Source organism: Notamacropus eugenii, chromosome 4 (assembly GCF_028372415.1).
Source record: "Notamacropus eugenii isolate mMacEug1 chromosome 4, mMacEug1.pri_v2, whole genome shotgun sequence".
Classification (NCBI taxonomy): domain Eukaryota; kingdom Metazoa; phylum Chordata; class Mammalia; order Diprotodontia; family Macropodidae; genus Notamacropus; species Notamacropus eugenii.
The window spans coordinates 120,275,635-120,288,432 of record NC_092875.1 but is presented as its reverse complement, the minus strand read 5'-3'; the positions used below and the strand labels follow the sequence as shown (position 1 = coordinate 120,288,432).

The following is a 12,798-nucleotide window of genomic DNA, read 5'->3' as shown; positions in this document are numbered from 1 at the left end:
ATAATGAGTTCCTATCCCAGCAGCTAGAGTCTTTGGGTTTATTAAACAGTGGATTACTCATTTTCCCCAATGTCAACTGCCAATGATTAGTCCCCCAATACCATTGGGTTAATTAATATCAGTTAGCTTTTATAAACTGAGACATTTAGCAAGAAAAAAGTTTCAAAATGTTTTCCCCAATGCCTGGTATATATTTTTCCCTATACCACTTTCATACCTTGGGGAAAGTGAGTTCAATCTTAAATCAGTTTCTATAAAACATTTGCCCCAGGGTGGAGCCAAGATGGTGGAATAAAAGTAGGGATTGCCTTGAGCTCTCCCCCAAAGCCCTCCAAATACCTACAAAAACAAATTGTAAAGCTATATAGCCCACAAAAAGACAGAGTGAAACAAATTACCAGATCAAGACAAGTTGGAAAGTCATGGAGCACAAGGCACAGGCTGGCTGAAGCAAGCTTCAGGGGATTCAATCATTGGTAGCTGTGGCAGTTTCCAGACTTCTCAACTCACAAACCACAAAAAGGTTAGTGGGAAAACTCTGTGGGACCTGAGTGAAAGAGGAACACGATGTCTAGCCAGGTCCAGCCCCAGCTTCTGGAGCTTGGGGTGATTGAGCAGCTGATAGAAACCTGGGACAGTACACCCACTCCCACCTCCACCCTCACTGTAAGCAGAGTCCTACCTTAACAAACAGTTGGAAAGTCAAGTGTTTGGCTGGAAATATGAATAAACATTGTAAAAAGAACTCAGACTGTAGAATCTTACGTTGGTGACAAGGACGATCAGGGCATATAACAAGAGGAGGACAGCAGAGTCAAAACTCCTACATCAAAAGCCTCCGAGAGGAATATGAATTGGTCACAGGCCATGGAGGAGCTCAAAAAGGATTTTGAAAATCAAGTAAGAGAAGCTGAGGAAACACTGGGAAGAGAAATGAGAGTGATGAAAAAAAAATCATGAAAATAGAGTCAATAGCTTGCTAAAGAGACCCAAGAAAATACTGAAGAAAAGAACACCTTAAAAATAGACTAACCCAAATGACAAAAGAAGTCCAAAAAGCCAATTAAGAGAAAAATGCCCTAAAAAGCAGAATTGATCAAATGGAAAAGAAGGTGCAACAGTTCACTGAAAAAAATAATTCCTTCAAAATTAGAATGGAGCAAATGGAAGCTAATGACTTTATGAGAAATCAAAAAATTATAAAATAGAAACAAAAGAATGAAAAAATAGAAGACAATGTAAAATATCTCCTTGGAAAAACCACTGACGTGGAAAATATTTATTTTATTATTGGACTACCTGAAACCCATGGTCAAAAAATGAGCCTAGACATCATCTTTCAAGAAATTATCAAGGAAAACTGCCCTGATATTCTAGAACCAGAGAGTAAAATAGAAATTGAGAGAATCCTTTGATCACCTCTAGAAAGAGATCCTAACAGGAAAACTCCTAGGAATATTGTAGCCAAATTCCAAAGTTCTGAGGTCAAGGAGAAAATATCACAAGCAGCTAGAAAGAAACAATTCAAGTATTGTAGAAATATAATCAGGATAACACAAGATCTAGTAGCTTCTATATTAAGGGATTGCAGGACTTGGAATATGATATTCTGGAGGTCAGAGGAGCAAGGATGAAAACCAAGAATCACCTACTCAACAAAACTGAGTATAAGCTTTCAGGGGGAAAAATGGACATTCAGTGAAATAGAGGACTTTCAAGCATTCTTAATGAAAAAACCAGAGCTGAATAGAAAATTTGACTATCAAATACAAGAATCAAGAGAAGCATGAATAGGTAAATGGGAAAGAGAAATCATAAGGGATTTACTAAAGTTAAACTGTTTACATTCCTACATGGAAAGATATTTGTAACTCATGAGACCTTTTAGGGTATTAGGGTATTGGGGTCATTAGAGGAGATAGATAGATGATAGATAGATAGGTAGATAGATAGATAGATAGATAGACAGACAGACAGACAGACAGACAGACAGACAGATAGATAGATAGATAGATAGACAGATAGATAAATGGCACAGGGTGAGTTGAATATGAAGGGATGATATCTAAAAATGAAATTAAGGTGTGAGAGAGAGAAAGAGAAAGGGAGAGATAGAATGGGGGTTATTATTAATTATTATTATTAATTATTGCATATAAAAGGTCAGAAAAAGGTTTCACAATGGAAGGGAAGAAGGGGGAGGTGAGAAGGAATGGGTGAACATTACTCTTTTTGGATTTGGTTAAAGAAGGGAATAACATACACACTAAATTGGATATCTTACCCTACAGGAAAGTAGGAGGGAAGGTGAGTGGGGGAATGATAGAAGGGAGGGCAGACTGAGGGAGGGGTAGTCAGAAGCCAACACTTTAGAAAAGGGACAGGATCAAAGGAGAAGATAGAATAATTGGGGGTGGGGTAGGATGGAGGGAAACAGTCTTTCACAACATGACTATTATGGAGGTGTATTGCATAACTACACGTGTATAACCTATATTGAATTGCTTGCTTTCTCAATGGGGGTGCATGGGGATGGAAGAAAGGAGAGTTTCAAAGTTTAAAAAACAAATGTTAAAAAATCATTTTTACATGGAACTGGGAGATAAGACATATAGGGGATGGGGTAGAGAAGTCTATCTTGCGTTTCAAGAAGTGAAGGGGATATGGAGGGATGATAAAAGGGAGGGCAGACTTGGGGAAGGGATATTCAGAATGCATACCATCTTGGGGTAAGGAGGTGGGGAAAGATGGGGAGAAAACTTGGAACTCAAAATCTTGGGGAAATGAATGTTGAATACTAAAAATAAAAAAGTAAATTTAAATATGAAAAAACCACCTTTGCCCTGCCAAGTTTACTTCCAAACGTATCATATTCAGTGGATGAATTGTTGTAGCCTTCTCTTAATTGCTATGCTGGGTGAAGCAAGTTGTTCATAGTTTTGCTTATCATCCGGCTTACCCAGCTATAAAATCTGGCATGGAGTCCATATCCTAGACTTCTGGTGGTTCATATTCCTATTTCATTCATTCATTCATTTTTGGAGCTCACACGGTTTTAGATTAGTCAGATAATCCTTCGCTTAAGAACAACAAAGAACAAATGCAAAGACATGAAGAACATGAACTCATCATGGGGCACACGTCAGCTCCACCCATTCTCTTCACCTAGAGGCTTAAAAGTGGTTTATAGACTATCTTCTTCACTTGAATTAACCAGGCAGGAAAGTTCTAGAGCCTTGGCCTGTTTGTGGTTTTGGAATGAATATTCAGTTCTAGCTAAGCAGTTAATATACAGTCTGTTCCTTCACCATGATGGTGAAATTATCATGGAGGTACATGTTAGGAAGCCCATATGGAAACTGTGTCAAAAGAGCATGGTACATATATTTCTTTTTTTAAAAAATAATTTATTAATTTATTTTTAGTTTTTAATATTCTGTTTTATAAGACTTTGAGTTCTAAAATTTCCTCCCTCTCTCCTCTTCCCACTCCGAAAACAGCATGCAATCTGATATAGGTTATGCATGGTACACATGCTTCTAAGGGTTGGCCTGGGCTAGTTCCTTGTTACACAATCAACCCCTATCTACATCTTCTTCATCAAAGATTGCTAAATACTAGTTTTCTGTATTCAAGTTAGATAGCGAGGCTGTCCCTCTGCTCTGTGGGGACTTAAACTCTACCACAAATACACTGATCCAAACTAATAGATAAGGAATGAATAAATTTTGAGAGAATAAAGGTTGAGATTGTTTAAAAGAACATAATAGATAATCTTTTTCTTTTGTATAAGGTAAGAGTCAAATATCAGTGTGCTGAATGCTGAGAATATTGGAAAGTGGGTGATATATTTTCTGGTTCTGTTCTCTAACTTGGAAAAAAGGAAATGATTTGTCATCCCTAAATACAAAAGCAGCAGCAACACCTTTGGGGAAAGAGATGAAAGATTTGAAAAGGGAACAATAACCTCTTAAAGGTGGTAATTTGAAATAACTTGCTAGGTGATGAGAAGAAAATGTCTCATAAACTCATAGACTGACAGAGGTAGAAGCTGAGGGGTCATCTAGTACAGGGTTTCTTAAACTTTTTCTGCTGGACCCCCTTTTGCCTTTCTGTAGTCTTAGTTGGTGTTGCATGGTCTGAGGGCATGCACAGTGCAAAGTGCACATGCTTTGTGTTCAGAATCAAGGCTGTGGTGAAGTTGTGCCAGGCAACTCCGACCAGTGCTGTCAGAAGCACCTTGGATTCATTACACATTTGATTTATAATCAGTTGGTCATTGCACATTCAGAAACATTTTACTGTTGCCAAATTTTTCAGGGTTGCTATCCACAGTTTAAGGAGCGCTGAATAATACTGTTTTACAGATGAGAAAACTGAGGCCCTGGGAGAAGTGCTACTTAAAAATTTTTTCTATGCCTATACTTTGTAGGCTTTTTGAAAATATAAATGAGTGTTATACTTTTCAAAGACATTTTCTAAATTCATTGAGATAATCATGGGGGTTTTGTTGTTTGTTTTTGTTTTTAATATGATTACGTCGGTTATTTTTCTTAATGTTGAATCATCTTTGGATCCCTGGCATAAATCCATGCTAGCTGTAATGAATGGTTTCTTGAATGAGTCTCTGTAGGCTGTTTGGCAGAATTTTACTTAAAATTTTAAAAATCAGAAATCACTAATTAATATATTAGTCTGTATATATTATATAAGCTGTTATATAAATATATCTTTCCAAGTTTAGATATTAGGATTATATTTGTTTCATTAAAGGAGTTTGGCTAAGTGCTTTCTTTCTCAGTTCTGGAGGATAATTTGTGTGATATGGGTACTCATTCTTTATGAGTTTAATAGAATTTTACCATGAATCATGACGGGTACTGTTTTTTCTTCCCTTTGATATAGGGAAGAAAGGTGACTTGCTTGATATCACGTAATTAATTAGTGATAGAACCCAGACTTTCTGGAGCCAAAGTGAGTTTTCTTTCCAGGACTGCATAAGAAGCAGCCTCCTTCTAGAAATGACTCCAAGTTTGTATATGGTCTAAGTTTATATACAAGTAAGGCGATGGATATCAGGCAGACTTCAGTTCAAATTTGGCCTCAGCCACTTATTAGCTGTAAGACACTGGGCAACTCTCATAAGCTTAGTTTCTTCATCTGTAAAATGGGGATAATCATAATATGTACTTCCCAGGGTTGTTGTGAGGATCAAATGAGATAATATTTTTAAAGCACTTTGCTCAGTGCCTAACACATAGTAAGTGGTATATAAATGTCAGAGAGAGATAAAAATTATAAAGTGTTTAACACAATGCCTGGCATATAGTAAGTGTAATATAAATGTCAGCTATTATATTATAACACTTTATGTTTTTAAAGCAAAACTCTGTAAAGCAGTCAGACAATGTCACTATTTTACAGATAAGAAAATTGAGGTTCTGGGGGTTGAAATGGCTTATCCACAGAACAATAGCTAGTACCTATTGGTTGGAACCAGGATTTTAATTGAATTCATTAAATGAATTAATTAAACCCAAGTCTTTTGCTTCCAGACCCAATTATATTCCTAATGCCTTGTTCTAGCAGAAAAGCTAGGATAAAATCCTAGGAGAAATCAAGGAGAGGAAGTGGTGGGGCAGATGCTGTTGGGACAGTATCCCTGTCCCAGAGCTTATCTTTGTGAAAGATGGAAAACAATTCTGCCCATAGAGTTTGAGGCATAAAGTACCGGCCTCCTGTCTGTTCCAAAGAGAGACTCATCCTTGGTTTTCCCTCCTTTCCCCTTCTATTCACCACAGTCCAGAAGTCTCATTTATTAATTAAAAAAATTTCTTTGAGTTTCTTGCATTTCACTTTGGAACCAGCTGTCCGAGGGCTGATAAGAGAGGATGAAATGTACTTCTCTTCTTCCTCAAGCCTTAGGGAAGGAACAGTGGTGACTGAGCTAGGGGACTTTGAGTATCATCTTCATAATAATGCCTTTGTGGAGGCCAGTTTTATTTTTTCTTCTCTTGAATTTGGTTGGACTTATTCTACCCCCACTCCTTTCCCCCTACCCAAAAGAGTGTAAGAGTTAGTGTGACTGTAATATAACAAATGCTCTTTGTTAAAATTCTAGATTCATTAGTTCAACCATTCATTCACAGAGTTAATTGAGTGACTTATTAATTGCTTTGTGTAAGGTACTGGAAATTTGGAGGAGGGAAGTGGTCAGGACTTGTGATTCCATCAGTGAGCTGCCCTAGAAAGAGGGTTCAATGGGAGGCAGAGGTCCTGAGTGTGAATGTTGTTTCTGCCAATTACATGGTGCATGATTTAAGGCAGGTTATTGAGCCTCTTGTTTACATATTAGGTGCCAAGCACTATTCGAGGCTTTGGAGATTCAAAGTTATAAGCAAGGCAGTCATTGACCTCAGTGTGAAGGAAAAAAGGGAAGAAACAAATATTCATATAGAACCTACTATGTGCCAAGCACTGTGCTAAGAACTTTTACAGATATTATCTCATCTGATCCTTGAAACAATCCCAGCAGGTAGGTGTTACTATGACTCCCATTTTACAGCTGATAAAACTCAGTCATAGAGAAGTTAAATGACTTGCCCAGAGTCACACAGCTCTTAAGAGTCTAAGGCTCAATTTGACCTTAGGTCTTCCAGACCTAAGTGCTCTATTCACTGAGCCATCTAGCTAGTTACTTGAGGAGTTCCCTCTGTCTTTCTCCAAGAGCAATGGGGAGAAGAGAGTTCATAGATAAGTAAATGAAAGAGTGACTGAATAAATGAATGAAAGAAAAGACGTTTAAGAAAAACAAGCATTTACCCTGTGACAAGCACTGTACTTTTTACTGGATATATAAAGAGAACCAGCGAGAAGGCCTCTGTTCTCAAAGAGCTTCTACTCTAAATGGTAGAATCAACACATAAGAGAAATTGCAACTTCAGGGCAGGTTTAAAAAAAGCCCAGGGTCCTTAGATTTCATTATATGTCATATGGCAGTGCCAGGCAGGCTCTAGAGGACCATGGTGAGGTTTGGAGGATCTTATGCAGGCTCAGGGCAGATGATTAGACCTGGGGTTTTCTGTCTCAGTGGGAGAAATACAATTGGGAACTCCAATCTCATTTAAGTGGTACGAGGAATCAAACAAGCCAGATGAGTTATGAGAATCCTAGAGCTGGTTAAGGGTGAAGGGAGAACAAGTGGAGACGGTGTCTCCATCTCCTGTGATAGTGAGTCTTTCCTCTGCCATGTCAATTCAGATGGGTTGTGGGCAGCCTGAGGCCAGAGAGAGAGCAGAAGGAAGGCAATTATACCCAAAATAAATGCATAGTGATATAAGGTGGGAGGAAAGACTGACACAGGTGGGAATTTTTAAAAGCCTCTAGAAGGAGATAAGCTTAAGCTGATCTTTTTGGGGATGTGAAACTTCCAGGAGTTAAAGGTGTGGAAGGAGGGAGCATTGCAGGCATGTGGGACAGTCTGAGAGGAAGCAAAGGGGTAAGAGGTTAGTTTGTCTAGCTTTTAGAGCAAGGATTTATAACCATTTTTTGGTGCATGTTATGGACCCCTGTGGTAGTCTGGTGAAACCTATGGACTCCTTCTTATGGGGCAGCTAGCTGGTGCAGTGGGTAGAGCACCAATACAGGAGTCAGGAGGACCTGAGTTCAAATCTTACCTCAGACACTTGACACTCACTAGCTGTGTGACCTTGGGCAAATCACCTAACCCCAATTGCTTCATCCTGGATCATCTCCAGTCATCCTGATGAATATCTGGTCACTAGATTCAGATGGCTCTGGAGGAGAAGTGAGGCTGGTGACCTGCACAGCCCTCTCTCACTCAAAACAAAGTCAAGTGCAAGTCATGTCATCATTTCTCTGATGGCATGGTCTTCTTCGGCAACGAAGGAGGAACACACACATAGACTCCTTAAATAGTGTTATGGATAGTTAATTTTTATTTCTCAACTGATTCATATTTTAAAAAATTAATCTTCCCTTTTCATTAACCTCCCCCCATGCAGCATTAGGAAAAACAGCAACAAAACAGATTCCTCAATACATATCTGTATAATCCAGAAAAAAAAATTCTCACATTAACTATTTCTCAAAATATAAATCTTTTCATGTATTTTGAAGTTCTTCACTTCTCCCCCAGGAGGATGGTGGTATTTTTCATCTTTGTTAACTTGGACTCAGTCCTTTATCATTGTAGTGATCGGAGTTCTGGAGTTCTGAAGTCCTTCAAAGTTGTTTTTCTTAAAAATGATGTTATCACTGTAGCTAGGTGGCAGCTAGGTGGTGCTAAATAGCATGATGGATACAGCGTCTAGCCTGGAGTCAGAAACACATGTTGCTGAATTCAAAACCAGCCTCAGAAACTTATTTGCCGTGTGACCTTGAGCAAGTCACTTAACTTTGTCTCAGTTTCTTCATCTATAAAATGAGCTGGAGAACAAAAAGGCAAACCATTCCAGTATCTTTGCCAAGAAAATCCCAAATGGGGTCACAAAGACTTGAATGTGACAGAAAAATGACGAAACAACAAATACTTGTATAATTGTAGTGCCGCTCACTTTGCTCCACAACAGTTCATAGAGGTCTTCCCAGCTTTCCTTTCATTGTTTCTTATGGCACAACAATATTTCATCACATTCATGTGGCACACTTTCCCCAATGGAAGGACTGCTCCTTAGTTTCCAATTTTTGTCTCCTTTAAAAAGAGCTATTATAAACATTTTTTGTACATGCAGACTTTCTTCTTTTGCTTTTGATTTCTTTGGGATATAGGATGACTAGTAGAGTATCTGGGTCACAGTTATGCACAGTTTAATAATTTTCTGGGCATAATTTTTAGATCACTTTTTAGAACAGATGAGCCAGTTCATAGCTACACAAGCAGTATCCTAGAGTACCTATTTTTCCAGTGCCCTTCCAACATATTTTCCTCTATTGTAATCTTTGTCATCTTATAAGTGTGAGGTAGAACCTCAAAGTTATTTAATTTGCATTTTTCTAATTATCAGTGATTTAGAGTATCATTTCATGATTGTTGATAGATATTTTGAAAACCACTTGTTCATATCTTTTGACCATTGTGGAAAGGCTCTTAGTCTCATAAACTTGAATCAGTTCCATACATTTATGTGTATATATGCATATCTTTGCATATGTATATATATATTTATCAAACTTGTTGCAATAGTTTTCTCAGACCCTTGTTTCTCTTATAATTTTTACTACATTAGATTTATTTGCACAAAACCTTTTAAAATTTTATTTAACCAAAATTGTCCCTTTTTATTTTGTGTAATCTTATCTTTTTCTTGTTTTGTCAAGAATTCTTCCTTAACCATATATCTGGAAAAATAATTTCTTCCTTGCTACTCTAATTTGTTTACTATGTGACCTTTTATATCTAGGTCATATATCTATTTGGAGTTTATCTTGGTGCAAATAATGAGGTGTTAGTCTACACCTAATTTCTGCCAGACTGCTATATGGTCTTTCCATCAGTTTTTGTCAAATAATGAGTTCTTGCCCCAGTATCTGGGGTTGTTGGGTGTGTCAAACAAATCTGTTCCTTTGATCAATCTCTCTTTTTTTAAACAGAACCAAGTTATTTTAAAGATTACTGTTTTGTAGTACAGTTTGACATCTGGAACTGGTAGATCTTCTTTCCCAATTGTTCAAATTATTACCCTTGAGATTTTTTTTTTACCTTTGTTTATATCTATATTAATTTTTTATTTTTGCAACACACTGATACAATGATTTGTTATTGTTTAGTCATTTTTCAGTCATGTCTGACTCTTTGCGACTTCTTTGGGGTTTTCTTTGTAAAGATAATGAAGTGCTTTTCCATTTCCTTCTCCAGCTCATTTTATAGATGAGGAACTGAGGCAACCAGGGTTAAGTGTAGGGTCACACAGCTAGTAAGTTCACTTCAATATTCTTTAGAAAGTTTGCTTGGTACAGCACTGGATAAGTAAATTAATATAGTTAGTATTTTCATCTTATATTAGTATCATTTTTATTCTTGTCATGGTTCCCTTGTCTACAGACCTCTTCTTGGAATAATGCTTTTCAATACAGAAAATAGAATATGTAGGCTTGCAAAGAAAACCAATTATATTTAAATAGTTCTCAAGATATTTTAAAAATAAGTTCACTGACCTCAGCTTAAAGACTCCTGCTTGAAGTGTAGAGTGCCTGAGGAGGAATAATGTGCAAAAAGTCTGAACAGATAGGCTAGAGTGAAGTTGTAAAGAGCTTTATATGTCAAACAGAAGATTTTGTGGTTTAAATTGGAGGCAATAGAGAGGCACTGATGCTTCTTGAAAAGGAGACATTGTTAGACCGCTTAACAGAAAAAAAATAAAATAGATCCTGTTCTTAAGGAACTTACATTTTATGGACACCTTCACTAAACACCTGGTCTCCGCCCCCCCCCCCCCCCCCAGCCCCAAGAGTGTTAATAGTGTTTTCTCCTACACGTTTTCCTACAGCACTTTTTGGGGGTGGGGAGGGATCTCTACCTTGCCCTTTTTTTGTCCCATCACTCCCTAGCTTGTGATCTGCTTGTCTCTGCACTCATCAAGTTCCTTTTCACAACAAAGGGCTCACATTCTACTGAAATCTCCCCATCAACCACAGGGTTAATGGTGTTCTCTACTGCACATTTCCCCAAAGCAATCAGGATGGGGAGGCAAAGGGGGGTAAGCCCTACCTACCTTTGTCTTGCCTTATCACTCCCTGACCCGTAATATACTTAGTGTGGTATCAAGTTCTCGAGCCTCTCCTCATAGAGGACAAGACTGCTTTCTTTTTTGGCTTTGGATCTCTATCACATGTTTTTGTGGAAAAGGTAGTATTTGAGCATTTGGCATTTGGCCTTTTCCTTGGAAGAGCATTTCTGAATGTTTCCTTCTTTCCCTATCTACTCAGCCATCTTTTATAACAAAGAAGAATCATGAATAATTCTGTAAAACCAGATACAGTAAAAGTGTATATGATAAACAATGTGCGTAATATTTCTCATATTTAGGACCTCCCCCATTTAAAAATTTTTTCTATGCTGTGATTTGACATCCATGGTTTATTGTGCCCTGGTTTGGGATCAGTGCATGACTATAACTTGTCTCACAATTTTTCCCCTCTTATTCCTTACACATAGTTATGGAAGATAAATCTAGGACTATTTGCTGCTCACTAATCTTCATTTCTTTCCTCCACAGGTCATGCACAACAAACTCATAGGAAGTCTGCTGATAGGATCCTTTAAAGTAGATCTGGGAACGGTTTACAACCAGCCAGGTAGAGTAGCATGTCTCCTTTCTTCCCTCCCTCTTTCTCTCTCCTCTTTTTTCTCACTTTCCTTTCTCTTCCCTTTTTCCCTCTCACCTTCTCTCACTCCCTCCTTTTCTCTTTTCCCTTCCCTCCCTCCCCTCTTCCTCAACATCATCAGCACCATTATAAAACTTTCCAAACCTGCAGCACTTTTAGTTCTCCCATCTGCTACTTCTTATAACTACTGACCCACAAAACCTTTAAGATCTTCTGGTCCAACCTCCCTGTTTTAGAAATGAGGAACCTTGAAACCTAAAAAGGGGAAGTTAAGAGGTGATATGGGAAAGTGGTAACCTTATATACCATATATATACACACATATATGTGAGTGTGTGTGTGTATGTGTGTGTGTGTGTGTGTATATGTATGTATATACTCTTGAGGGAGTTAGACTAGATCTCTGAGGTCCCTACCATTTTGTGTTTTACAAAAATTCTAGAAGTTAGTTTTCTGCGAGCTTATTTGATGCTCATTATCAACCCTGTGAGGGTACATGTCATAGTAGATAGGGACTTTAACTGGGCCGGGAAGATGTGGATTCAAGTCTTGTGTCTAATACATACTAGTTGTGTGATCCTGGGAAAGTCATTTAACCTCTCCATTCATTCAGCAGCAACTCTCTATGACTATAAATTGCAATAAAAGCATCAACTTGCTTTGGTAGAGAGAGTTTCCTTATCATGGTGTTTTTGGTTTTTAATTACTGGTCTATCCCTTATCACCTCTATGAAATAAGTAAAATAGAAACATTAACATTTTCCCTCCCCCCGCCCTTTTCAGGTAAGCAAACTGAAGATTCAGAGGGTTTTGTGTCACTTGCCCAATGTTGCATAGCTAATGAGTAGTCTTATGATTCATTAGTCTCTGCCACTAGATATTATCCATTTATGGTGGAGGCATCCCCAAGATACCTAGACTGATTGAGGTCAAGGTCACCCTAACGTTTCTTAAAATTACTCTGTAACTTCCTAATCTTCTTACTCTGGAATACCCTATTGCCATGATGGAAAATGACAAAGTATTTTCCTTTCCAAGGACCACAGGATACAGAACAAGGATGCTTCAGGGCCATGTGCATGTCTAGTCCAAGTGTAGAGTAAGCAAAGAAAAAAATTCATCAACAAATTTTCACATGCAAAAGTTTATATGCTCAGTGCACTGGATAAACAAGGAATGAACATGATACAAGGAATTTGCAATCCAAAAGGGAATTGAGGCCGAGGAAGGCTCCAGCCTGAGCCCAGTCTGGAAGGAAGAAAAGATGTTCAATTGATAGAAATGTTGAGGTTGCTTTTTCCAGCTATTGAAGTTGCCCCCATGTGAATGCATAGGATCTGAAAAGGACAAGACATGATTAAGCGACAGTTTGGTGGGAGCATAGAATGAGTGAGGGGGAAACAGTGTGAAATAAAGCTAGAATGGTGATTTGAAATGAGATCATGGAGGTCC

General features: G+C 38.0%; 1 protein-coding gene across 1 annotated transcript in view; it reads left to right on the top strand.

Moving 5' to 3' along the window:
• The window catches only part of FER1L6 (fer-1 like family member 6), a 222,837-nt gene that overhangs the window by 38,701 nt on the left and 171,338 nt on the right, over positions 1-12,798 (top strand). The window contains exon 7 of the mRNA XM_072606566.1: positions 11,238-11,316. Within this exon, the coding sequence (XP_072462667.1) occupies positions 11,238-11,316 (79 nt within the window). The remainder of the gene's footprint in view (positions 1-11,237; positions 11,317-12,798) is intronic.